This window comes from Electrona antarctica (assembly GCF_951216825.1).
Source record: "Electrona antarctica genome assembly, chromosome: 4".
NCBI lineage: Eukaryota > Metazoa > Chordata > Actinopteri > Myctophiformes > Myctophidae > Electrona > Electrona antarctica.
In genome coordinates, this window is record NC_136809.1 from 29,131,868 (window position 1) to 29,158,895 (window position 27,028).

At 40.9% G+C, this 27,028-nt stretch overlaps 3 protein-coding genes across 4 annotated transcripts in view; 1 reads left to right on the forward strand and 2 right to left on the reverse strand.

The window, feature by feature from the left end:
- arhgef38 (Rho guanine nucleotide exchange factor (GEF) 38) overlaps positions 1–377 on the reverse strand; it is a gene marked incomplete at its 5' end in the record, with an annotated part of 21,698 nt that extends 21,321 nt beyond the window's left edge. Inside the window, one exon of the mRNA XM_079498210.1 lies at positions 170–377. Within this exon, the coding sequence (XP_079354336.1) occupies positions 170–377 (208 nt within the window). The remainder of the gene's footprint in view (positions 1–169) is intronic.
- A 5,990-nt stretch (positions 378–6,367) lies between these two features.
- Positions 6,368–21,782, forward strand: ppa2 (inorganic pyrophosphatase 2). 2 transcript variants are annotated; one of them, XM_079499395.1, is made up of 12 exons: positions 6,370–6,728; positions 7,491–7,555; positions 7,803–7,847; positions 8,699–8,752; positions 9,456–9,575; positions 9,815–9,901; positions 16,177–16,303; positions 18,264–18,391; positions 18,608–18,693; positions 18,876–18,945; positions 19,741–19,780; positions 20,233–21,782. In XM_079499395.1, the coding sequence occupies exons 1-12, from the start codon at positions 6,554–6,556 to the stop codon at positions 20,253–20,255; spliced, it is 1,020 nt and encodes a 339-aa protein (XP_079355521.1). In that variant the 5' UTR covers positions 6,370–6,553; the 3' UTR covers positions 20,256–21,782. The 2 variants fall into 2 exon arrangements, with proteins under 2 accessions (XP_079355522.1, XP_079355521.1); XM_079499396.1 differs by lacking the exon at positions 7,803–7,847 and having other exon boundaries at positions 6,368–6,728.
- Positions 21,146–27,028, reverse strand: part of tet2 (tet methylcytosine dioxygenase 2) — a 49,326-nt gene continuing 43,443 nt past the window's right edge. Inside the window, exons 9-10 of the mRNA XM_079499391.1 lie at positions 26,378–26,723; positions 21,146–25,795 (exon numbers count right to left, since the gene is read on the reverse strand). Coding sequence (XP_079355517.1) covers positions 24,360–25,795; positions 26,378–26,723 — 1,782 coding nt within the window. The 3' untranslated portion in view covers positions 21,146–24,359. The remainder of the gene's footprint in view (positions 25,796–26,377; positions 26,724–27,028) is intronic.

The window sequence follows — 27,028 nt, forward strand, 5'->3', positions numbered from 1 at the left end:
GTAACATTGTTGTAGGGGTTGCAAAGAGCTGACTTATTAAAGTGAGAACAGAGTGAGGCGTCAGGGATGCAATGGGGGCCTTTTTGACTCAAATGTGTGTATAGATATACAGTAGTTACCATAGCTGTAACTCCACAGGGAAGTTATTAACAGGAGGGTGGTAGGCTACCTTTAAGTTTAGCGCTGTACTCAGTCTTGTCCGACTGACTCCTCCTCACCAGCGTCCCCAGGTTGAAGTCACCCTTGGCTGTGTCCTCAGCCACGATGGTATCTGTCTTCCTCCTCTCCAGGTAGCGCAGAAACACTGGCCTGTGCCTCCTCTTTATCACTTTATCCTTCTCTTTCTCATTTCCTCCGGCCACCTCCTTGGAATCCATGGTGAAGTTTGCTCTCTGACTGTCCCTTGTGCCGTCGGACAGACAAGGCAATGAGGAAAAAAGAGGGAAAGAAAAGACAGAGAGAGAGAGAGAGAGACAGGGAGGAGAGGGAAAGACAGAGAGAATGTCTGGGAAGTTCGACAGGTGCACTGTTCGCAGTATAAAGTGACTGTGCTAGTTCTGCACAGGTACGCTAGCTCCTCCCTTTACCTAAATCCACCTGTCACAGGAGAGCTGTGAGACCACTCCCCCCCCCCCCCCCCTCCCCAGAGTAACGATACAGTATGCCTTATCTCTACTAACACTGTTGCAGGGTCAGACAGACTGACAGTGAGGGACAGACTGAGGGAAAAGAGAAAAGTAGAGACCAAACACAGGCAGAGAGACAGGGAGTGAAAAAGAGACAGACTGAGAGGGACAGAGACACCATAAGAGAAAGAGAAACAGATAACATGAAAAACAAAATGGCAAAGAGAGAGAGAGAGACACGCACGCACGCTCGCACGCAGGCAGGCAGGCAGGCAGGCAGGCAGGCAGGCAGACAGACAGACAGACAGACAGACAGACAGACAGACAGACAGACAGACAGACAGACAGACAGACAGACAGACAGACAGACAGACAGACAGACAGACAGACAGACAGACAGACAGACAGACAGACAGACAGACAGACAGACAGACAGACAGACAGACAGACAGAGCGAGAATGATGTCAAATTAAAGAGAGTAAGAAAAAGACCTAAGGGCTATACAGTAATCTCACTTATATTCATCATCATACCAAAACTAGAAGTGTGTGAGATACATTATGAAGTCATAGTGTGCCTATAGCATGGAAAGACATTTACATATGATATTTGGTTTGTGTGGAGTGTGTGGATGCCACCTAGTAATGTGAAAACAAAGTTTTAAGATTTACAAAGCCCTGCTTAATAAGTTACTATTTTATTTATTTTCCCTGTTGGACTGGACATTGGCCTGAATCGCATATGCTTCCAGGGCTATGCATTCTGAACTCCAGGATGGACAGTCCATTTCAGACAATTTCAGCATGTGGTTATCTTTTTTTTTCTTCTTCTTTTTTTTTTTACCCCTGGTGATTTAAGGGCAGCTGTAGATATTCCATTCAACAATAATATATTGCAAGAAATCAACAGAGGTAAGATCTGGTAAAACAGGTAGTTTCATCAACACCAAGGTGAGACAATGACTTCTGGTCAGGGCAACAAGATACTTGCATTCTTCCCCAGGAACAATGAATGATCATGTATTTTCCTCCCTCATAAGGACTCATATTGAGTTTCCAGATCACTGATGCAGAATGTGTTCATTGAGCACCTGTTCTGTTCGGCTGCCATTCTGCCCAATTACATACAAAATAGCAATGACCAATAGTTTGCTTTGAAAACACGTGGTTCACTGTAACACACAGGTTAACTCCAAACTCTCCAAATGTGTCAACAATAAATGACAGTATATTTTGGTAAATCAAACATACACTTAATAAATAATGGCGTATTACCTTTAAGTACAAATGCTAGCTTTTAAGAACAGCACAACCATACATTTTCAAAATAATAAAATAAGTACATTGTCTCCCTCATGGGCTTTCAGCTGGGGTGAAGTGAATTATTATGCCTCAGGTGAGCTTGTGTCACAGACAACTGCACGTGTGGAAGTTCCGGCTTTGTGGCTCAAAGAGAGAAGTGTGCTCTGTCTACAATGAGTTCACACGGGCACACCAATGACAATGGAATGGTGTCAGATACAAATGAGAAACAAAGTAATGATTCAGATGATTAAAGACTGTTTCCTGTATGAGTGAGTGTAAGGGTAAAGTGAGATAATGCATTTTTCAAATGGTGTGAGTGTTCACCGATTGTGAAATACTGTAGGAGAAGCACAACAGACATAAGAGATGTGAATATTTACAGTTTTAAAATACTTATGATCTAATCATTGCATGATGTCACATATACAAACATAGTTTTTTTTAAAGGGACAGAAAAGTGCCAATAGACACAATGATGTAATGCGACACACCTCAGCAGTGTCAACAGCTGAGGGCCATAGGGAGAGTTACTGTACGCATATAAACACAAAGTTAGCTCTGGAACATAGGGAGAGTTACTGTACGCATATAAACACAGCGTTAGCTCTGGAACATGCCCTGTGATTCCTCCTTCTTTGGCTGTGGGCCATATAGAACAATTCAACTAAAACAGTTAGGGACACAATAGTTTTGTTATGAAAGATAACACAACTTTGTTTACAACATGTTTAGGGGTCCACTATGCTAAAACATCACAGTTCTTTATTTCACATTATTGTCTCCACCAGGCCGAAGGCATGGGGAGAGAGTATGTTTTGCACTCCGTCCGTGTGTCTGTCCTTCCGTCCGTCTGTTATCAGCTAATCTGATACGGTGCCACAACGGTGCCAGAACGGTGCCAGCTAATCTCCGGCACCGTTAACCCGGTCGATGCCAAACTTTGCACACACACTCCCTGGATGCGAACGATGAACCTCTGCCCCACATTTTCCAGAACGGCCTGTTATAGCGCCACCATGAGGCAGCTTTTCACATTTTTTACCTAAAACTGCACCGATCTGCATGAAACGTTGCATGCACACTCCCTAGAGGCCAAGGACAAACCTTTGACCTGCATTTTCCGCATCTGCCTTTTATAGCGCCACCAGGAGGCCGACTTTTGTAAAACACATTTTTTGATATTACTCCTCCAGATTCTGTCCAAAAATCTCACAAATCGTTACACAGTATCTCTATGGTCATGTGCTCAAGTTGGATCTGTCCGATATTTCATATTCCATCCTAATTGGCTATAATTGGCTTTCACAGTTTGCAAGATTGCCCCGTTTTGAACAAAAGCCTCAAATCATGAATGCAGCATGCAATTTACGTGACATCTTTCACACATTGTCTTACTAGGCTGAGGAATATATCCCACCCTTTTCACATTGGCCTGTTATAGCACCACCAACAGGTTGATTTTTGCAAAACACATTTTTGGAACAAAATGCCTCAAATCATCCAATTGCCATCAAAGGCGTATAAAGAAATGGCACCCTTTTCACATTGGCCTATTATAGCGCCACCAGGAGGCCACAACCTGACCTGCCCTGGTGGAGACCTGTGCCCCGAGGGGCACTTTTTCTAGTTTATCATCAGATCGTACCCAAGCAACATACCGGGATCTTGCAAGAAAAAGCAAGACAAATAGGACAGTCTACTCTCCCCCTTTATTTATAGTAGGGTAGGGAGTTTAATAGGCATACATAGGGCAGATGTATGTCCTATGCATGCCTGGAAAAGGAGCTGGGCTTCCTTGGTGAGGAAGTCTGATCGTTCAGATATTGCCAGTCGGAATGATTGCTGCAATGTCTGCCTTAAAGGACAGCTGACAATTCAGGACAATACCCAGGCTCTTGGCAGTTGAAGAAAGCCTAGGGAGATATTGATGGAAATGGAAAGATCCCGCAAAGGACAGGAATTACCTGGGAAGAAGAGAACCTCAGTCTTGTCTGCATTGAGCTTGAGTTGCTGGGAAGACATCCACAGTGTGAGATGTCAACCAGGGATGTAGCGATGAACTTTTCAACCTGTGTGGAAAGGAGAAAAGCAGTTTGAGGTACATGACATCAGCACAGTGGTAGGAGAACTTGGGTGCAGAGATGACAGAGCCAGACAGAGATCTTCTATACAGGTGGAAAGGATGGGGCCAAGTACAGAGTAGACCCCTGGCAGTCAAGAGGGTACGGGGGGGATGAAATAAAAACATTCCAAGCTAACTTGGTAGATCCGACCAGTCAGGGGAACCACTTGAGTGCTGTAATGCCACCGTCAGAAAAGGTGTCCAGGAGAAACCATTCAAATGCTGAAGATAGGACTAGAAGAATCAGGACTGAAGAGTGGGAGGCAGCCTATACAGTGCGGAGTGCTACTGTGATTTTCAGATTTTCATGCATATCATTGCATCACGCAACCAAATATAAATTAAACTATATAGCACACGACCAAATTCAATGGACAAAGCTGGGCGGATGTAGCCTGGCAGTGGCATTGTATCGCGGATTCAAGTCCAGATCCCAGTCCTATAAATAAAGGCATAAAAGTCCCCAAACAAATCTTTAAAAAAAAGAAAATCTACAGAATTTCACACAAACACAGCTGTTCAATTCAGAGTCCAATATAACATTGACATTTCTCTTCTATTAAAGGGCAGTGGGGATGAAACCAGTGCATTCAGATGGAACATACACAAACATGTAGGCACACACACACACATACATTCTAATCTACAGTCTTTTCCTAATACACAGAAACATAGACAGAAATTGAACATATTAAGCGTAATTACATGATTATCATAGAACATAGAATAATATACATAGGGCAGGTCCAAGGTCCTTGTTCTCGAGTTTTACCTGTAGGATTGGCGTTGGGGTCCCTCTGGACATCCCTCACATCTTTTCAGTAGGACTGCTCCTCCTTGCGGTCCCATTTCTGTTACTCGTCTGGCTATCTCATAGTTGTCTGTCATCATCCCTCTTGGCAGTGGCAGGACTTGGAGGAGTCAAAGGTCAGGAACCGTTGCGTGGAGAAACATGAGGGCAGTGGCTCAGATTATGGAAACCTTCTCTTGACAATGAACATTGTGTCAGTGGCTAGTCAGTGGCTTTCCACTGCAGTGCTGGAAGTGTGGAACCCCCTGTACCTGGTTTTATTCTAGCCCTCAAATCAGGGACTGATATAGACCTGGGTCTGCGGCGTCTGCCTCTGCCTCTATGACTGTGACCGTTATGTGAATCAATACCACCAAAGCACACCGTCTTTTTGTGACTTTGAGCAAGACACTGAACATTCAAACATTTTCTGAAAGCAGAAAACATAAGCATGAGACCAAAAATACATGCTGACTGGGGTCATCTGCATCTGTTCCCAAACAATGGGTTGGGAAGGGAACCATTTTGGGGTCGCAGACCTATTAAGTATAGATATCCCCCTTTTTAATTTAGTTTGGGGAGCCCTGCTGTAACAGTGAATGCACATGTGATTTCAGTCAGCCTGGATTTGTATGGCTGCTGTGATATGTGTACCTTTTGTTTGAGCAAACAGGCAAGGCAGAGAAATGGATCAGATGCAGCTGGTGTGGCTGTTTGTTTGCTCAATGTCCATTTCACACAATGGACATAGGACTTTGATCTCTGGATATTGTAATAGTTACTACTGACTCTCAATTCAAAGGAGCTTTACTGTGTTCAATGCACACGTACAAATACAGGGAATCCCTCAAAGCAGCTGGCTGCTATGGTGGTAATTTAGATCCATGACTTAGATCCATCATTTTACATTCAAAATTGTGTATTGGTCACTCACATTAATATCAATAAATGTGATCTCATAGAAGAAATCAAACGAAGAAGTCAAAGCAATTGGGTATCAGTTATGAATAGAGGTGGAAAGATACAGCAGGGGTGAACTACTTCTTCAAGAGCTGAGCTTGAAACATTACAAGAGATTATTTTTCTCATCATCAGCATTAAAAATGTACTTATCCTTCATCATCACCATAATGTTCTTCTTCTGTTTATTCACATTAAAAATAATAATAGGCCTAATAATAATAATAATATTGTGCGCTTTATGTTTTTAAAGTATTTCAAATTAAGCCAAGAAGTGCATAGATTATAACAGATAAAGGTAGTAGGCTACTAGGAGGAACTGGAAGATGTTAGTCGTCAAAAAGACCTTCAGGCATTTTCTTTGGCAGAGGGCTTTCACTTCGACAAAGATGTAGAAGCTTCACAAGGACTCTAGTCTACGCTGAATTTGACGTCCTCCAAATACTTTGACACCAAACGTGTCGACCAATGGGAAAGCAGGGAAACAAGTGTGCCGAGTTTCGGGCCAATGGACGGCGCGTATGTTCCCCTGTGATTTCCTGTTTGGTGCTCTGCCTCTGTCTTTCAGGTTACAGGAAGTGGCTTGTAGTTTAACAATCTTGCTCTTATAAATATCATTTTTGAGTACCACCCGCTACCACGATCTCGCTACAGATAGGTGGCAGTCAAATACAACGAAGGACGTGTGTGCACGTAGACAGACGGGCCGCGGACGGGAAGCAGGAACTGTGTGAAAAGAGGGGGTTTATAATGAGACCGCTGTTGCGATCTTCGCTGGGCGTGCTGCCGTTTCTTGGTTCACATTCTGCCACTGAAAGCAGAGTGATCACACAAGCAGGTCTGCCCACATATCCGAGAAAAATGATGCATTATCAAACGGAAGAGAGAGGACAGCTGAACTCTCCAAACTACAGGATGTATTTTAGTAAGTTACCACCGCTGTCTGTCCAAGAAGAAACGCGTTCATTCAGTACGTTAACACGTTTGCGTGGCGTTCCTAAATCGTCCGTCTCTTTCGACGTCGAAAACAAAAACATGAAACCGACAAGACAGTACATCATACATGTAATGCATTTAAACGTTGTATTCTTAAGTTATACTTTTATGAATAAAACCTATTAACGGCTATTTGTTTACGCAGGTCTACGAGTTCCATGTTACGTGTTAGATTTGTCTTGATACTGTACACCTTGTCCTTCCATTGATTCGACAAAACATACACAAACGGGTCCTTTCTTTCACGTGTTTATCTTGTTGTCACTTCCTGTCACATGCGCAGTCAGGTGTATATGGTTGACAACCAGAACCAATTTGGCTTCAATTTTATCTTTATGACCCTGTATAATATTAATAACAATGGAAATAATTATTTATAATAATGAACATTTGTAGTGTAATACTGTATATCGGTTAAAATCTGCCTTTGGATGATAAATGCATTGTAGGATTTTTTTGGAGAAGAAAAAAAAGGGCCCTTTCATTATTATTAACTAATATTTATTTAATGGCCTAGCCCTGGGCGGATCTAGGTCTTAATTCTACTTATTTGCAGGATAAGTTATCATTACTTTACTGATTACCTTTGTGCCTTAAAACACCTGGAAGAGATTGCACAAGTATTGCCCTGAATCAAGCAAAGTTCATTACAGACTTTCTTCTCTATTGTAATTGTTTTTTCTTTTCCTAGAAAACTCTGAAGGGAAATATATTTCACCATTTCACGACATTCCACTTTTTACCGAGGCACAACAGGTAACTTTTGTTTTTATACTTGTACTGTAGTTTACTGCTGCTCAAAGTGTACTGCTGTGCTGGTCTTTCTGTATGTATAGTGTGTTTTACGTTTGTTTTTAATGGACCCCTGAGTTTACACAAATGAAATTGATTAGTACTTCCATATGTTTCGGTAATATACAGTATTAAAATACATTATAAGCCCACTGCCTGTTTTACTGTAATGTAGCTCTGATCATTCAGTGATTGACTTGTCTTGCAATAGGACAGTGATGTGCCACCAAAAAAACTTAAGAAGATTGAGAATCAGGTATTGTCAAATTCTGTTCCATGTCTACATACACTCACTCACTCACTGGCCACTCTGCAGTCTGCACCAGCAATATTCGCAGGTGCAGAGACTCACTCACTCGCCACTTTTAGACACACCAGTCTAGTGTCTAACTGCACATTTAGCACAGATTTATAATCATTCATTCATATAATCAGCTGATCACAGTGGACCAACACCAGCAGATGACACAGCACCCCAAATCATCACTGACAGTGAAAACTTCACACTGGAGTCAACACAGCCATCTACCAGGAGATTGTAGAGCGCTTCAGTATGCTGACAAGCTTTAGATGCTGATTTTCCTTTCCAGCTTGATTTGGCACCTGCTCACAGAGCCAAAACTACTAATAATTGGTGTACTGACCATGGGATTACTGTGCTTAATTTACCAGCCAACTGGCCACGCCCCATTGATGAAATAATTTGTTCAAAAGTATTCCAGACCAAGTATTGACTGCATACATTAATATACGGTACTTTTCAGATGGTCGGCATTTCTCGATTAAAACATTTTGTTTAGTGGTCGTGAAAAAAAGATGATTTATCACATGCCCCCATAGCAAAGGTAAGTAGAATTTGATCAACAAAATTGATTAAATTGGCAAGGTAAAAGGTAGTCTTCCTGGGATTTCCTGACTGTGGGGAGTTGGCTGAAAACAGCATGTGCTGTTGCCATTCTTTGAAACATAGAATCTCAGGACATTGCTCGGTATGTGATTCATATTTTTATGAAGCGAGTATCTGAAGTCACACAATCTTGTGTCCATCTAATGTCTTACTATGTGGCTACAAACATAAATATATGTTCTTGTGATTTCTTTTTTTAGCAGCTGTATAACATGGTTGTGGAGGTTCCTCGATGGTCAAACGCTAAAATGGAGGCAAGTGCCCAATGTTTAAACTGTTACTGAACAGAGACAGGAAATGGGTGAAGAGAGAGTCTGGATGTTAAATGCATTAAAAGGCAGAGGAATTTAAATGGGTGCTCACTGTCATGCATCAGAGCGTTTGTGTTACACGCCTTAACCACTCAGCTTCGGCTATCGGCACTGCCTAAAGATAGTTCAATTGTGTTTTTCTTTTAATTCAGCATTTCAGCTTCATAATGAGCAGTTGAGACGAATAACAGTCCAAGTATGGACTTGGACTGTTATTCCTCTCAACTGCTTTATTTCGACCCCTCCCTGAATAGGCCTAGCTGTCCTGACCCCTTATCCATCATTTATACATTATGGATCATATCTATGGACTGTTATTCGTCTCAACTGCTCAGTGAGGAAATGGATTGGGCCATCTAGCCTTTGCCGGTGTCATACGTTTCTAATCCCATTCCTTTGAATACATTCTGTACAGATATAACATACTGTGCCCTCCAAGTACATGTTTTACACACTATTCAAGATACATCATATATTTCTAATAACTGTTATAACTATAGTTATCCAGTGTTATAAGATCATAATGCATTATAACCATGTTATAATGTGATATGGATGAGATGCGTAAGTGTAACCCAAATGTTATCATTTTGTTTACATATCTTATATCTCATTCTATTTTTCCCATCATTGTTTAAATCCTTAGATTGCAACAAAGGAACCACTGAATCCAATCAAACAAGATATAAAGAAAGGCAAGCTCCGATATGTGGCCAATGTATTCCCCCACAAAGGTTACATCTGGAACTATGGGGCACTCCCGCAGGTGAGGAATAGTGGGATAATGTTGACATGGTTACAATCTGAAAAGTACACAATTCTTCTTGCCTTTTAGTTGAGATTTATTTTTCCTCAAAGTTTTGTAAAGAAACACTGAGATATTGGTCGTTAATATAAATGTAATACATTGGGTAGGTGGCTTGATGTATTGCTAGCAATTACTTATCTCATTGCCAGGCAATTAAATTGTTGATTTTCTATTGCTCAATTGTTTGCTGTGAAAAGACATGGGAGGACCCCAACCACACAGACAAAGATACAAAGTGCGGCGGAGACAACGACCCCATTGATGTGTGTGACATTGGCTCCATGGTAAGACGGCCACACCTGCAGTTCTACTGTAATGCTATCACTGTTACGTTAATACAGTACTTATACTTTACTATTAAACAGACAAGTATAATAGATCTGATGTGATCTGAGGCTGTGATGCATACTTTTCTTTTTCTTCTGGAATTTCACATAGCTTTATTTAACAATACACTGAATTAGTTCCCACAGGATGACAAAGAGCTTTACAAAGGAACCTGATCTATAAAATTAAACTTCCCTCGGTCCGACGGTTCTTGTATTCTTTATTTTGTTTTACTGAGAATAAGGTTAGATTTTGTTTAGTTTATTTAGGATCCCCATTAGCTGTTGCACCTGGCAACAGCTATTCTTCCTGGGCTCCTCACAGAATAATATACATACAAAAAAACATTAAAACATTACAGATATCACAAAAGAAAAGAAATAAAAAACAAAAAGAAATGCATTAAAGCATAACTACGGTTAGTGCATTCACTCTAGATTACATTAACTGGTATATTGACATAAACAGAATTACAATTTCGCCATATATATATATATATATATATATATATATATATAAGAAAATCCTTCAGTCTTTTCTTAAAGTGCCTTTTACCCTTAATTTCTGTGATGCATACTGGTAGAGAGTTCCAGAAAGTCATTGCCCTGTACATGACTGTATTCTTCATTGCATCAGTTCTTGGCTTAGGCACTGTAAATCGACCCATTGCAACATGTCTGGTATTATGTCTGTGTCTATCACTGGTATAATGAATATTTTTATATAAGCATTTTGGTTTTTTATTTGAACAAATGTTCCTAAAAACTCCAGCCAGACTAGCAGCTAATCTCTGCTCCACCAACAGCCATGACAGCTTCTGATGATTTAACAGTGTTCTAGTATTGCAGTTCAGGGCAAGGCGAGCTGCCTTATTCTGGGCTATTTGTAATTTACGCAGGTCCTTTTTAGCTGCATTGGACCACACAACTGGACAATAGTCAAGGTGGGATATCACTAGTGCCTGGATGACCTGGACAGCAGATGTTGGAGTTAAAAACTCAGCACATCTCCTAATCATGGACAAACCCCCTCCCATTTTCTTAGTTATGTTTTGAATATGAGTAGACCATGTTAGATGACTGTCTAATGTAACCCCAAGTAGTTTTGTTTTTTCTACCTGCTCAATTGCTAAATCGCTCAGATTCAGATTCAATTTGGGTTTTGACTTGAGCATATGCTGATCGAAATACAATGGATTTAGTCTTTGAGATGTTCAGGACCATCCTATTGTTCACCACCCGCTCTGATATGTTCTGTAGTTCCTTGTTGAGAGCTACAGACAGATCTTCCACATTAGTGGCAGACATATACAAAGTAGTGTCATCAGAATACATGGCTATATTGGCCCTGTCTAAGACCAGTGGCATGTCATTTGTAAATATAGTGAACAACAAAGGACCTAAGCAACTTCCTTGTGGAATTCCACAGTGAATATGTTTAGTGTCTGAGAGACTCCCATTATAGTATACTCTGTGATCTGCTGGATAAATAGCTTTTTATCCACCTTAGTGCAGATAAGGTAAAACCATAACATGAAAGTTTGTCAAGCAATAGATTGTGATCAATAATGTCGAACGCGGCACTAAAATCTAACAATACAGACCCCACTAGTCTCTTGGAATCCACATTCATTAGACAGTCATCTATTAACTGTGTCAGTGCTGTACATGTAGAAATCCCATCTCTATAGGCGTGTTGAAAGTCAGTATTCAATACATTCTCAGAGAAATATGATTGAATTTGGTTAAAGACATTTTTCCATTAATTTAGCAAGCACTGGCAGAATGCTAATAGGGCGGCTGTTAACCCCTGTGATGTTTGTTTTAGAATCTTTTGGTATTGGAATAGCTTTAGCTTCCTTCCATATTTGTGGACACACCCCCCACATCAAGCTTTGGTTAAAAATGTGAGTAATTGGATTAGTTACCAGGTGTACAGCGAGCTTCAGTAACTTGCCATCAAGGTTATCCAGGCCTGCAGACTTCTCACTGTGTATTGAAAGTAACAGTTTCTCCACCACCTCAGAGCTGATGGGTTCAAAACTAAACATACAGGACTTATTGTCTCCACCAGGCCGAAGGCATGGGGATGTTTTGCACTCCGTCCGTGTGTGTCCGTGTGTCCGTCCTTCCGTCCGCCTGTTACCAGCTAATCTCCGGCACCGTTAACCCGGTCGATGCCAAACTTTGCACACACACTCCCTGGATGCCAACGATGAACCTCTGCCCCACATTTTCCAGAACGGCCTGTTATAGCGCCACCATGAGGCAGCTTTTCACATGTTTTACCTAAAACTGCACTGATCTGCGTGAAATGTTGCATGCACACTCCCTAGAGGCCAAGGACAAACCTTTGACCTGCATTTTCCGCATCTGCCTTTTATAGCGCCACCAGGAGGCCGACTTTTGTACAACACATTTTTTGATATTACTCCTCCAGATTCTGTCCAAAAATCTCACAAATCATTACACAGTATCTCTATGGTCATGTGCGCAAGTCGGATCTGTCCCATATTTCATATTCCATCCTAATTGGCTATAATTGGCTTTCACAGTTTGCAAGATTGCCCCGTTTTGAACAAAAGCCTCAAATCATGAACGCAGCGTGCAATTTACGTGAAATCTTTCACACATTTTCTTACTAGGCTGAGGAATATATCCCACCCTTTTCACATTGGCCTGTTATAGCGCCACCAACAGGTTGATTTTTGCAAAACACATTTTTGGAACAAAATGCCTCAAATCATCCAATTGCCATCAAAGGCGTATGAAGAAATGGCACCCTTTTCACATTGGCCTATTAGAGCGCCACCAGGAGGCCACAACCTGACCTGCCCTGGTGGAGACCTGTGCCCCGAGTGGCACTTTTTCTAGTCTCTAATTTTGTCTAATATAGAGGAAACACAATGCACATCATTACAAGACACATCCTTTCTTAACCTTTCTACTTTACTGGTGAAGAAGTTGTTAGTATTGAGCTATGTCATATGGCTTAGTGATAAAAGCCCCATCCACCTCAATGAAGGAGGAAGCCCTATTAGAGCCCCTACCCAGAGCATTGTTAAATGTTTTCCACAGCATCTTACTGTCCGATTTTATTTCATTTATCCTTGTTTGATAATAACATTTCTTTTTCTTCCTATTCATTTTTGTAACATTATTTCTTGATTTACAGTAGATCTGCCAGTCAGCCAGACTGCCAGATTCACTTGCCTTTTTCTTAGCAGTATTTCTTAAAGCCATGCAGTTTTTAATTTCATTGTCAATCCAAGGTGCTCTTACAGATTTAACAGTATGTTTTCTAACTGGAGCATGCTTGTCAGCTATTGACAGAAATAACTGCAAACAAATTCAGAGCTATCTCTGGATTTTCCTCTTCACCTACAGTATGCCATGGTATGTTTTCAAGTTCTTCTAGAAATGAGCCCTCCCTGAAGTTTTTAAAAGATCTTTTGTAAATTACTTTTGGAACCGCTTTTGGGATTTTTGCCTTTCTCGTAAAAGCTACTATGTTGTGGTCAGTGCATCCAAATTCAACAGAAATCACCTTTGAGCATAGATCAGCTGCATTTGTAAAGATATGATCAATACAGGTAGAGGAGATGCCATTTATTGTTATTTGTGTTCTGGTTGGCTTTTTTACTAACTGTGTTAAATTACATGTATCTGCAATAGCATGGAGGGTTTTCTTAAGTGAGCATGTTGGAGAGAACCAGTTAATATTCATGTCTCCAAGTATATACAATTCCTTATTACTGTCTGATGCTCTGTCCACCATTTCACATACACTGCTTAGGTACTGAGCATTGGAATCCGGTGGTCTGTAACAGCAACACAGCAATATAGGTTTAATATTAGGCAAGTGGACTTGTAGCCATAGAGCTTCAATGTCACTAATCATAAGGTCATCTCTCCTCTTTACTGGAATATCATTTAAAATATAAACAGCCACACCCCCACCATGAATATTTCTGTCTCCTGTAGATATTATACCCATGTACCATTAATTCCTTATCACATGTTTCATCTAAATGTGTCTCAGATATGGCAAGTATGTGAACATTGTTAGACATCAGCAGACTCTCAATTTCATATACTTTGTTGCGTAGACTGCAGATATTAATATGTGCAATCTTTAACCCCTTCTTTGGTAGATTGAGTGACATTGAGTCGTCTGACTGCATATCCATAGGTTACTGTTCACCACCGACCCATAGGCCTCTCCTAAAAGAGCCAGGGGGTCACCTTTGAGTCCCTGTAGAGTTGTCCATTTATATACAGCCTATCGACTGACAATGCCACTTTATGATCCAGGGCCCAATTTTCTCTCATTATTGGTCGCAGTATTTTCCTTCTGTTATTGATCTCTGCTGGAAAGTGTTCATTTAGCCAAAGAGAGCTCCCTTGCAGTTTATTACCTCGGCTCTTCACCAATTCTTTCTGTTTGTAATGTTCAAAACGAGCTATTATTGGACGTGCTTTTCCATCCACAGGTCTGCCCATTCTGTGAACCCTAGAGAAGGTTATGTCTCTCACCACCTCAGGGGACATTTCGAGGTTGTTGGTCATAAAGTGTCTTACAGTTTCTTCAGGGTTGGCAGCAGCATTATCCTCTGCGATGCCAGCGAATATAAGATTATCTCTCATCGATCTGCACTGCATATCCAATAATGTCTCTTTCATTCTCTTGTTATCCACGGTGTTAGAGATTACAGATATTTGTACATTTTCTACCACACCTTTAAGGAAGGCATTTTCATTTCTCAGGTCCTCAATCTGCTTTTGACTGAACTCCAAGCTGGTTCTCAGCTCACGGAGGTCATGTTGTAATGCGTCCAGCATATCCAACTTGCTCAGTCTGGCATTGATTGATTCAAACACTGATGCATCCACCTCCATGACACCACCCGACTCACTCACACTCTCCGGCCAAGATTGATGGGATCGGAGTTGTTTCTTTGGCACAGGTTTATCAGCAACCTTTTCAGCTGCCCCTTTGTCACCACCTTTAGGCATCCCACAGCAGGTTGGAGGGTTTGCACAGTGTAGACCTCAGATAGGCCCTGGCTTCAGCAGGAGAGGCCTCAGGTATAGGCCCCAAACAGAATCCACCAAATATCACCTCAAGCAGTTGTCGATCCACAGCCACTTGTTGCCTTAGTCCACTTGACTGCTAATATCAATATATTAAAATATATATTGATTAAAAATCTAACAGTAGAAATATCTTTAAAATTTAGCAGGAGCAGTAACAGAGCATCCCTCGGGTGCAGCAAACGGGAAGAGGACAACACAGGAAGAGGACAACGTACTCGTAGCACAAAGTGATGGAAATAAGTTTAGGGTTAGGCATAGTTTTACTGGGGTTAAGTTTAGATATAGGGTTAGGTTTAGGCATAGTTTTACTGAGGTTAAGGTTAGGAATAAGGTTAGGTTTAACCGTTTAAGCATAATTTACTTGGGTTACTTTAGGAAATACCAGGCCGCGCAGTTCCGCCGGCTGTATGCCCGGGGCGAGTTGTTAAAGGGGCGACTTGTTTGGTATTCAGCACATCAGGAGCAATTCGGGGTTCAGTAAGCCGTAGTGAGATAAAGCCAAATGTTCTAATGATCCTTCTCATACAATAATATCCATATTACATTACACAGCTTTCTAATACCTTGCCATGAGGAACTATCAGGCCAGAACTGTTAATGTTTTTTTGCTTTGGATGTATTTTGTAAGGCAGGTGAACACAATTAAAACACAACACTGCTAGTGGTAAATGAAATTAAATTTGAATTTTCACGCCAATATCCACAAGTGCACCTGCAGGTGAGATTTCCCTTATAGGTCAGCTACAGTGGGCTTTTTTTTCAGTACTCCAGTGTAACTTACTTAACTTACTTATTATCGATAAATTAATAGACACATTAGGTTTCATTTTTAAGTTGATTCTTCTGCAGGGTTTTAGAAGGAATATTTGAACGTTATTTTTGGCCATTTTGTTTTAGCCATTTGTTGTTGTGCCATTTGCCTACAATGCATTATCCCATTACATATTGTACGGCTGTGTTAAATTGTCATGTGGGATGGGTTGCTTTGGTGGCATGACCAGAACATTATGCAAAAAAAGTATTCATTCATTCATACAGGTTTGGCAATATTTGTGAGATTACGAGGGGTATATAACCTAAAATGTAGGTATTGTACATAGGTTCCTAAACTTGCTACTCATTCCTCTGTTGCACAGGTGTGCTCACCAGGTCAGGTCATCCAGGTGAAAGTGCTGGGAATACTGGCCATGATTGACGAGGGAGAGACAGACTGGAAGGTCATTGCCATCAACACAGAAGACCCAGATGCTGAAAATCTTAACAGTGAGTTTGACCTATTTTGGTTTTCTTTGATATAGCTAAACTGCACTCTGAAGTGTGCTTTCAGGTGCAATAGATTAGATTAGACATTTCTCAGTTCTCCAGACTATTGCAAATCCCTCTTTACTGGCCTCCTGGAATAGAGCGTCGCAGTCCCGCCCCCTACCATGGACCAGGAAATGATTCTCCGTTCATTTTCCTCATAGACATTTCAGAAAGTATTTATTTAAAGACGTTTACGCCGCGGACAAAGCCAACTCGAGTCGTGACAAATCATGACAACAAACACAATTTTTGGGGCCGAAAAAATAATTGGAAAGAAGAAAAACACGGCAGGTTACAACACTTTTTGTTGTTTTTCTTCTTTGTAATTATTTGTTTGGTCCAAAATATTGTTCATGAGTTGTCACGACTCGAGTTGGCTTTGTCCGTGGCGTAACCGTCTTTAAATAAATACTTTTTGAAATGTCTATGGGAAAAATGCATTGGGATTCATTTCCTGGTCCATGGTAGGGGGAGGGACTGCGACGCTCTATACTTACTGAAGCCCTTCCAAATGATCCAGAACGCTGCAGTACACCTGGTCACCAACCTCCCAAGATGTGCACGTCTCCCTCCTTTTGCGTTCCCTTCATTGGCTTCCAATTACTGCCCACACCCAGTACAAAAAGTGGTGATAGCCTGCAATGTTACTATGGTCATGGCACCTCTGTAGGTCATTGCCACCAGTACATAACACTGGCAATTAGTGCCAATTACCTACATTGTAGGTCACTCTCAATCTTCCGCTGTAGTCTGAAAACCCACCTCTTCAGACTCTAGCCTCGACAACCCTTGCCCTAGCCTCGACAACCTTACAGGCATATGCAAACGCTCAATTTATGTCATTTAGATAGCAACATTTTATGTAGACATAGCACTCTATAGTATAGTGTATATGTATAGTTTCATTGTATAGATATTTCTTAGCTTAACTTGTGATTCTTGATGACATTCTTTTTGTAATATATTTGATGTATTACCATGTGTTGTTCTTGTTCTTCCTCTTAAGGTTAAGAGCGTCTGCTAAATGCCTAAATTGTCAAATTGTAGGTCCTACAAGGTTTCTAAGGTTGTTTGAGGCTTCCCTAAACACCATGGCCAACCCTCCTTATGTCCTAGACTCTTCTCCCTCCTGGCTCCAAAACTGTGGAGCCTCTTTAAGTTAGAACTGGAGACTCAACATAGACCCAACATAGTCTGAAGACTGAACTCGTTAGACTCCAGTTCAAGTCAAATGCACTTACGGTAGCAACAAGTTAGTGTGAAGAAGATGCAAAAAGGTTCATGTACATGTCCAAAAATAATATTTGCCAGGGTAGTTGCTTCCTCATCCTCCTGTATTGTAAGCGTTCTTCTATTTAGGGGTTCTGTTGTGTGTTAACTAAGTCTCATTGATATGAGGGTTTTATTGTCCACTTCCCCTCCCTCCATGGTTTCAGCCTTTGGTGTGGCAAAACCTCCACTTGAACGTGCAAACAGAGACAGAGTGGATAGGGCGAGGGTGTAGTTGGTGGAATGAGACCTAGTGAATGAATTAATCTAGCACAAGGGCTTGTCACATTCAGTTAGCGATGTATTGGCAAGCTGTTTGTACAGCGGTATTACGCAACCACACTTCTAAACAAATATTTTCCTTTAATACAGCACAGTATAAATTAATATATTATATAAATATTTATATGTAAATGTTACAATTTTAAAGCTTAATTTAAATACACACACTCATGCACACATGTTTCAGTTCAATAAAGCAATATTTCTGTTTGACACAAAATAGTTTTTTGTTAATAGGCCATATATGTAATACTGTGAAATACTGTATATTGTGGTATTTTGGTGGATACCATATTGTGACATTTCTTTCAATTGGATCCCCACATACAGTGCAAGGTGGGAAAAATATTTGTGTTGTTTCCCTCAGACATAGATGATGTACGCAAAAGCAGGCCTGGTCACTTGGAAGCCACTGTTGACTGGTTTAAGAAATACAAGGTACCAGATGGCAAGCCTGAGAACCAGTTTGCGTTTGACGGACAGTTCAAAGACAAGGTACATAGAATTGTACTGTATATTTTGGCTCAGAACATTTCATATCCAGCTATTCTCATGTTTGGTTAACTTTTTAGTGTGATTTTAGTAGGACCTACTGTATACTGTAAGTTCAAATGCCCACAAGGGGCTGCAGTGCTATGTCCCCTAGTGATACCTGTCATGAATAAGCTGACCCCACTTCCATGTACCTCCATATACACCCTTCACCTTCAGGACTTTGCCATCAAGACCATTAAGTCCACTCATGAGCACTGGAGGGCACTAGTGCAGAAGAAAACCAATGGTGGAGAAATTGAATGGTGAGTGGAATGCAGGGTTTTGCATGTAATATGTGTATTTATTTGTGTATGTGGATGGATATGCATGCATGTGTATACTAACCGTGATATGTGTGTGTGTGCGCACCTGGTTCTCATGTGTGTTGAGCTGGTATTGTGCATTTAATGTAACTTTTTAATGTGTTCTTTTTGTCTAATCACAGTAAAAATATTTCCGTGTGTGCGAGCCCTTTTAAATGCAGTGTGGATGAGACCAGAGATGTAGTGCAGTCGGTGAGTATTCATGTTCAACTGCTACTAGTTTGGGACCCAATTGTTATAAATGAAAACATGAGTACACCCTGTATACTTTCAAAATTGCCAAAGCATAAAAAGCGGCACTCCAAAATAAAAGATTACTGGCTCAGATGTAATATCTCTTTTTATTTAGAACGCTTCCATGTTTTGCCACTCTAATCTGACTTGTGTGACTGTAATATTGTGTGACCTAGCAACTGATTGTCAAGCAAGGACCTCCCACCCTACACACGTAGGGATGATTAGATGTATATTTTAAAAGACACACCCATTATCACTTTTAAATCTGTTCTGTGGAAGGCTGAATGCCGAAACGTGCAAGCATTCTCAATAGAATGAGAAATTGCATCTGAGCTAGTCTTGCATCTTTTATTTTGGAATGTCGCTTGCTGAGCACCCACTGCCGCCCTAAACCAAGGGCAGCATCCAGAGGATCCTGCTTCTTTCTTATCTTGTATACTTTGTTGACAGGCCAGTCGGCCCCCTAATGTTTTCCCTCTAGTCTACATTAATAACTTTGCCGAAAACAGCCCATCCCAAGCTCGCAACACGCCATGTTGTGTTGTGTTGTGAGCTTGTAGATTTCGTTGAAAGTTTGCATATTATGCCATTTTTCACAGACTGTTCACCTATTACTGTATGACATGCCCAGAATGTGGCATCCAGAGATCAAGTGGTTAAACATCTCTCTGTGATGTTGCGTATGAAAAATGTTAACATTTGATTCCATATAACTATATATAACCTGTATATTATTTGTCGCCTCCAAAGGCCCCTGCTTCTGGAAGTACACTTCCAGTATCTCCAGAGGGTGAGTTTAAAATATCTTTCATTTTAAAGGAGAATTCCGGACTAACCATTTTCTTACCATAATCTGATGTTATATCCAAGAACAAGTGGTAGAGGTGGTAGAGCGCACCACAGCTTCGAGTATGCACGATGGGTCTTGTGCTAAATCGCTTATTTTTATCACTCGAAAAATCCTTTTTTTGTCTTTCATCATGACTAGATACTCTGTTTGTCTTGAATGGGCTGCCGTAAAAAAGTGAACTTACGGTCTTAAACTTACGGTAGTAAGACCCACCACGCTTTCTCTGAGCAACGGTGCGGTGCTCTACCATGCTCTACCACTCGTTCTTCATCAGGAGAAAATAGTTAGTCCAGAATTCTCCTTTTAAGAATTGCATTATTAATCTGTTTGAACAGATAAAGAATTACACTATACAACTTGACATGTTGCTACAAATCTGTTTCCCTGTGCAGTGGACAAGTGGTATTTTCTGTAGTGATGCTGAAGCCCTCAAGATGGTGTATAAAGATGGAAAAACCTCTGGCCATGTTGTCAAAAGAAGCACTACCAGTATTGTCTCCTCCCAAGATTGATTTTGTATGCAGCTAAATGTATTTTGTTATGGAAAGGAGACATTCAGAAACTGTATAGCCACCAAGAATGGTGGCATTCTTTTGGTAATGGATTACTTTATTGAAAAAAATGACGTTACGATCCAAATGGATCTTCGTCAGTATACTGAACTGACGAAGATCCATTTGGATCGAAACACAGTTTTTTTTTCAATAATATAAAGTAATCCTTTACCAAAAGAATGGTGTGCGCACTGTGCGGGCCCTACCTCCCTCCATGATTGCGTCATTGGCCCTGCACCCACTGTCGAGGTGCGTGTAAATAATGCTCTGATATTGTTGGCATTGTGAACAATAATTCACTCAAATTAGAAGACTAATTTGAAATTGTACATTCGATTATTTGTTTGTACTGGTTACAAATACCTAAGGAACAAATTTATTTACAATGATCAAGTTACATAATGTGCCATGATGCCTTTTGCAACATGTGTATTGGCCAAATATAAGCGAGAATGCACAATTCGCTAACCACTACCAGTGGTAAAATGTGGATAAAATATAAACTTGAGCTGTTAAAAATTTCAACACAGATTCATTGTTGTAACTTGTTGTAACTACAATGTATATTAAATCGGGCATAATCATTTAGCTTCATTTGATTCCCCTTCTCTCTTATGTTGATTAAAGACCGAAAATGGCTGTTTTGAATGTTGAGTGCATTTGTCACCCCAGTTTCCAGTTCTGTGGATTTGTGATGGCTAAGTACAGACAATATTTCCAGCACATATTAACTTGGAGGAACAAATCAAAGTGCTTTAAATAAATATAAATTTTATTAAAAACACCCACATCTCAGCAATATCAGGAATGATATAATAAACAGCTTTCAAATAAACTGCATTCAATACATTACAATACTTACAGTATTTATATGCATCCTTTATTCCTTTTCTTTAGCATACCAAACTTCAGGAGAACTAGGGGAGCGTAAAAAAAATGGGGGACAGGCAAAAAGTTGCACATTATACCTTTTTTCTTTTTTTAGTGTCTAACTGCAAAATACATCGACTGCTAGCTTAACATAAGAGCTGAGCACCTTTTTTGTGCATTAGTTAAGCTCAGGTAGTCATTCAAGTACTGTTGACTCGATCAGAAACACTCTGAAGCATCTTCAAGTATGGCTATGCTTGTCACCTGCTATATCTTTAGACACCTCTGGTTTCTCAACCACAACCTGCTACTGTAGCTGGGTCCTGTACACCGTCACCAACATTCAACATCTCATGTTTCAGATGTATCTTTACAAAAAGAAAAAAACTGAATAGTTTAAAAACACTAACTTCTAAAGGTTTTTAGCTAACAGGATGCCCTATAACTGTAAACATTGTGTTTGACAGTGAATGTGGTATTTACAAAAAATAAAAATAAAAAAGTCCTGGGTTATCTAACTTTGAACTATTGTGTGAACCTGCAGAGAAGTAAAATCATTTTAAGGATATGAATGTTTGCTGTTTGATGGGCTGTGGGTATTGGTCAAAAACTACAAGAACCTACAATAAGAAAGAAATGAGTTGTATTCCTGCAATACAAATGCATGGTATATACAATGTGGCATAATTTACTTTATTTTCTTTTAACACATTTACAACCTAGTTTAATTTTAAATAAAATGTTTCGTAATTCTTTATTACAATTTTTTTTCTCCTGAAAAAGAAATTAAGTGCTTTCAGAAAACAATAAAATTTACGTTAAAATGTGGGGGAGAGTTGTCACTCAAACCATCATAACCATTCCATTATATATCACATTAATTAAATCAAATGGACAGGGGAGACTGATCATTATACAATTGCTTAGTGGTTATAAATAAATTTAACTTTTTCACTATACACAAGCACAAAGATGTGCAACTAACCATAATAACTGCCCTGTTCTTGCCTCTTAGCAAAAGTAAACACATTGCACCTTACTACGGCAATGTCATACTTTCCCTTTAGTCAGTCAGTGCATATTACATGTTCAAATTACTTTTTAAAGGATACCACCAAACTACAGCCTAAAACATACGTACAAAAATTGCGGGTGATTTTCACTCTTTCCTTACAAAGTAATTTGTGTGTGTGTGTGTGTGTGTGTTTTTTTAAAGATATAGTACACTATTTCATTGGGATTCAGGTGGCTGTGAAGGCAAGTCCCTGAATGAGAAAACATTTCAGAATGAATACAGATGATGGTGTGCACAAACAAATAATTGGAAAATGTCCCTGATTTTTAAGTAACATCAAAGCCTCAAGTCCAAGTAATACTTTCTAGCTGTGTAATAAGGAAGAAAGTAGGCGATGAACTGTTGTGCCTTTTGGTGGCTTGAGGGTCTATTGTTATTAAGTTTGAAACGTGATGCATAAAACTAAATGATAAAATGAAGAATAGAATAGCCTTTTGCGTTATAATCCTATTGCCAAACTAGTTCTGAGGTATATGACAAGTAGGTACTGTACATCTTTCATTAGCCTTTCATTGCCTCAAAAGTCTCACATTATGTCTCTAGCAAGTTGAATAGCACCATATGAAACAAAATCTGTTTTAAAACCAAAATAAAATAGGCCGTTTACTATTCTTTACAACACTAAAATCGAAAGCGTAAATTCCAAACAAGGAGAATTAATTTACTGTACAAATCTCACCTATTTTATATCTTACATTTAGATTACAATTAAGCCGTATTTATGCTTTGTCGCGCGACACCCAAAACGGCTGAGAATAGTAGATCCATAAGCTCACAAAGCAACGTGCTTGTAGGTCGGCTATTCTCTGCGTGAGACATCGTCGCGTGATGAAGTATGAATCAGGCTTGCTAAGGACCCTCCCCAACAGCAAGCCAGCTGCCAGCTTCGGACACCAGGATAGTGATGCTGAGTTAACCCTGTACCATGTTCCTCAAGCATATGAGAAACGTGTTACTAAAACACCACAGTCACAAGACTACATGTAAAAAAAAATCACAATCCAGGTTTGTTCAGTGAACCTGCCGTCAGGAACTTTTTGAAACAGTCACGCTGACAACAAAATGACCCTTTAAAAAAACTGAAAAGGAAAAGTAAGGTGTATAACAAGACAAAACATGCTGCATGTTGATTTTGTTTAAAATATAAAAAATACACCATTAGAATGGCTCAATGTTACAGTATAAAGGACATAGGTAAGTGAAAGAAGCACCAATAAAATGCTAGTGTAAAAAAAAATCTATTTGCATGGTACAGTTTTTGCAGATAACTGTAATTTTAGCTTTTTTCCATACTGATTTCATGTTAAGGGTGTTTGAGAAAATTGAGAGTACAGATTTCTGTACTCTTGTAGCAATATAATTTAAACAAATGTTTGATTTTAAAGTTTTACCAAAACATTAACTCTTCTATTAAAAGTGCTTTAAAAACACTTATGCTGATGCTTTGACAATTAAACAGTATTTTCAGTGTCATCCAGTTCACATGATTCACCAAGTTTTTGTCACTTATACAAAGCTGCGTGGTTATAGGGTGAAGCCATTTCAATAGAAGAAGCTCACACCTTTAGCACCGTGAATGGAGTCATTCACAAAGTCCGTGTTCTATGCCAACATATTTCCAAGTGAATATTCCATATGAAAAAAAAAGAAACTTTGTTTCCAGTAAAAAAATAAGTCCCATTGTATTAAACACAAAGCACCAGAGGTTTTAACAGTGTGAAATCTTTCAAAAAAAGTAACCCAACAATAAATAAATATGTCCTTAGAAGGATCAACCAACCAGTAAATCTCGGTTGTTGCAGGAGGTGAAAGACCTGATGTGGAAGCCAGGGTGTACAGTATTTCATCATAATTTATGTCAAGTTTGTTTTCCCAGGCCAGCTTAGTTGTTTCTGCTGACAGTGTCTCATGCTTTTCTGAGACGGGAGAAGTGTTCCAATTCAGGCCATCAGTGCCTGGGATTATAGTAAATATTTCAAAAAGAGCACCTTCAGTTCTCTCAGTGTTTTTCCTTATTCTTCTACACAAATCGACTGTAAGGCCCTGTGACCTTGGTGAAGGCGTAGGGAGTTGTAGTGACATAGGTGTTGGTTGTGCTGGACTGAGTGCCCTGCATGAGAGACTGGATGAAGCGCTTGTAAGGAGGCTCGCCGGTTGGTTCTGATGGCTCAGGATGCTCACGCTTCGCCCCCTTCTTGCCGCTGCTCTTAGTGGGTGTCACTACTTCACCGCCGTTCCTCTCCGCCTCTTCCTCCTTCTCTCTGGCCTTCTCTGCCATTTTAGCTTCCCACATCGCCAGCCCATGCTTGGCCTCATTCATGCTCTTGTGCTGGTAGAATACTAGGGAGATGCGTGTTGGGTGGTTGCGGTCAGGGTTCTTAACAGGTGTTGTGGCATGGAGCTCCCGCTTTGCACACTCGATCAGGATAGAGCCATGGCTGGGTGCCAATGCCACCCCACCAATCTCTGGATCTAAAAAGTTGTGCTCGTTGTCCGACCACGTCTCAGGCTTCTGGGGCGTTGTGGGTGTCTGTGGGGTCCCAGGCTCCTGCTTGATACTGGGGCCCAGGAGACCCCCATTGGGCAGGTTGAAGCCTGGTGGCATTCCCGGGTTCAGGCAATCGCTACTCAGCGGAGGAGGACGAAGTACCTGTGGGCCAGCCAGGCCCGGCTCTGTCTTAATTTGCATACAGAACGGGTCTTGGACTGGTGGGAACATCTGAGGGCTCTGAGAGAGGTATGGATTAGGATAACTGCCAAAATGATTGCCTTTGCTCATAGCAGATGCATAGTCCAGATTAGGGTGTGCTGAATGGGGTCTTGAGAGGGGATCCATAAACTGGGGGTCTGACGTGACGTTAGGGCCATAAGGACCATGAGGGTAGTGTCCCATGGAATGAACACCAGGCCTCATGCTGCAGTTACTGTAACCATTGACCTGTAACGCTTGCTGTCCATATCTTGGTGGATAGTTGACCTCGTAGTGATGCATCCCATACTGCTGCTCAGCGTACAGGCCTTGCCTCTGCTGTTGATACATGTCTAGGTGCTTTGGGTTCGAAGCATAGTATGGGTGGTAATTATCCAAGGGCATACCTCCATTACACTGATACCCTGGATAAGGACGATTTGACCCATTCATGTAAGAGTTTGGTACATGGAGTGGGGAGGCGTAAGGATTGGCGGGAGTTGCCGGGTGAGGGGGATACATGCCCCCTGGCGTAGAAGTGCTTGGAAAAGGCCTGGGATGGTTGGGGAATCTGGGGTAGCTGGCTGGATGCGGGGCGCCAGGGTATGAGGGAGGGAAGGGAAGGCTCTGGTGCTGCAGCTGTTGCTGCTGCAGCAGCTGTTGCTGCTGCAGCTGTTGCTGCAGCTGTAGATGCTGACCGTGGGCCCCAAGAGGGTGTGGCGGGTGACCTAGTTGTGGAGTTGCAGTCATGGCACCTAGGATATGTCCTGAAAGAAACCAGAGACGTGATGAGAGATGTGATGTCTTTGAATGAAAATAAAACAAGCTGTCATACTACATACACTACAGACTACAGTATATCACACCTAGACCTCCAATCCTGCAAATACCAACAGCAGCTGAAACTCACTGAGATCTTCTCCAAGTCAGACCACCAGAATTGGCTACCATCAGACTATTGAACAAGGCCTGAACACACTGCCTGTGTGGATTTACCAATGCATTTTTCTTTTTAAAATGTTTACTGTGGGCTATATCATAAGAACATAAGACTTACGTCTATAACGTTCTAGTATCTCATGACATGTACTGCACCTGCTATCTTTTGCAACTTCTCATGTCCATAGAGTACCTGCTACTTTATGCACCTTATGGACAATAACCACATACCACTTATTTATGGTATATGTATAAATGTACATATATTTTACACAAACAAATATTTCACCCACTTCTTTACACCTGTAAACCTGTGATGGGACAATAAAGTTGATTTACATATCAGTGACATGCTAAATACAACATGTAATCTATGTATATCGCTAATTGAAATTATGACTTCAACCCACCTGGGCCTGGAGTAGTGCTCTCATAAGTGCTTGATTTTGACTTGGCCAGAAGGGCCTTTTCTGCCTTGGCGTTTAACGTGTCCAGCATTGAATTCTTGTTGGCGGCTGCCTTCTTGGCGTCCATTTTTTTCTGTCGACATGACTTGGCTGGCTCCGCAAGCATGCGCACCTGGCGGCGGAAAGCACTGAGGACCTGAATGGCACCAGATTTGATTTTCGCCTGTTGGCCCTCCTCACTGCCAAACTCGTCTGTAGAGGCGGCCTTGTACAGGGGCAACACATGGAGCTGCTCGTCCTCCGGGATCTTGCCAATGTCCCTGTTATCCTCCCTTGTTAATGTGCAAACCTGGACGAAGAGAGGAAGTTGGTACAGTCAGTAAGTAGGCTATCACTTCTTATTTTATTTATGTATTTCTGGTTCATTTTAACAAGGGGCGCACCAACATGTGCTCATACACGCAAGCCTGTGACACCAAAAAGGCCCATGTTAGGGAGGAGGCTATGATGCTGCACTGCCCTGAGCTGAGCTGGCCTGTCGCTACTAGACCGTGCTCAGTGGCTGCAGTGCCAGGCTGCCAGCTGCTCCTAATTAATGTTTTATTGACAAAAATGGGGACCAGCTCCACGCCTCTCACACAACAATGCCCTGTG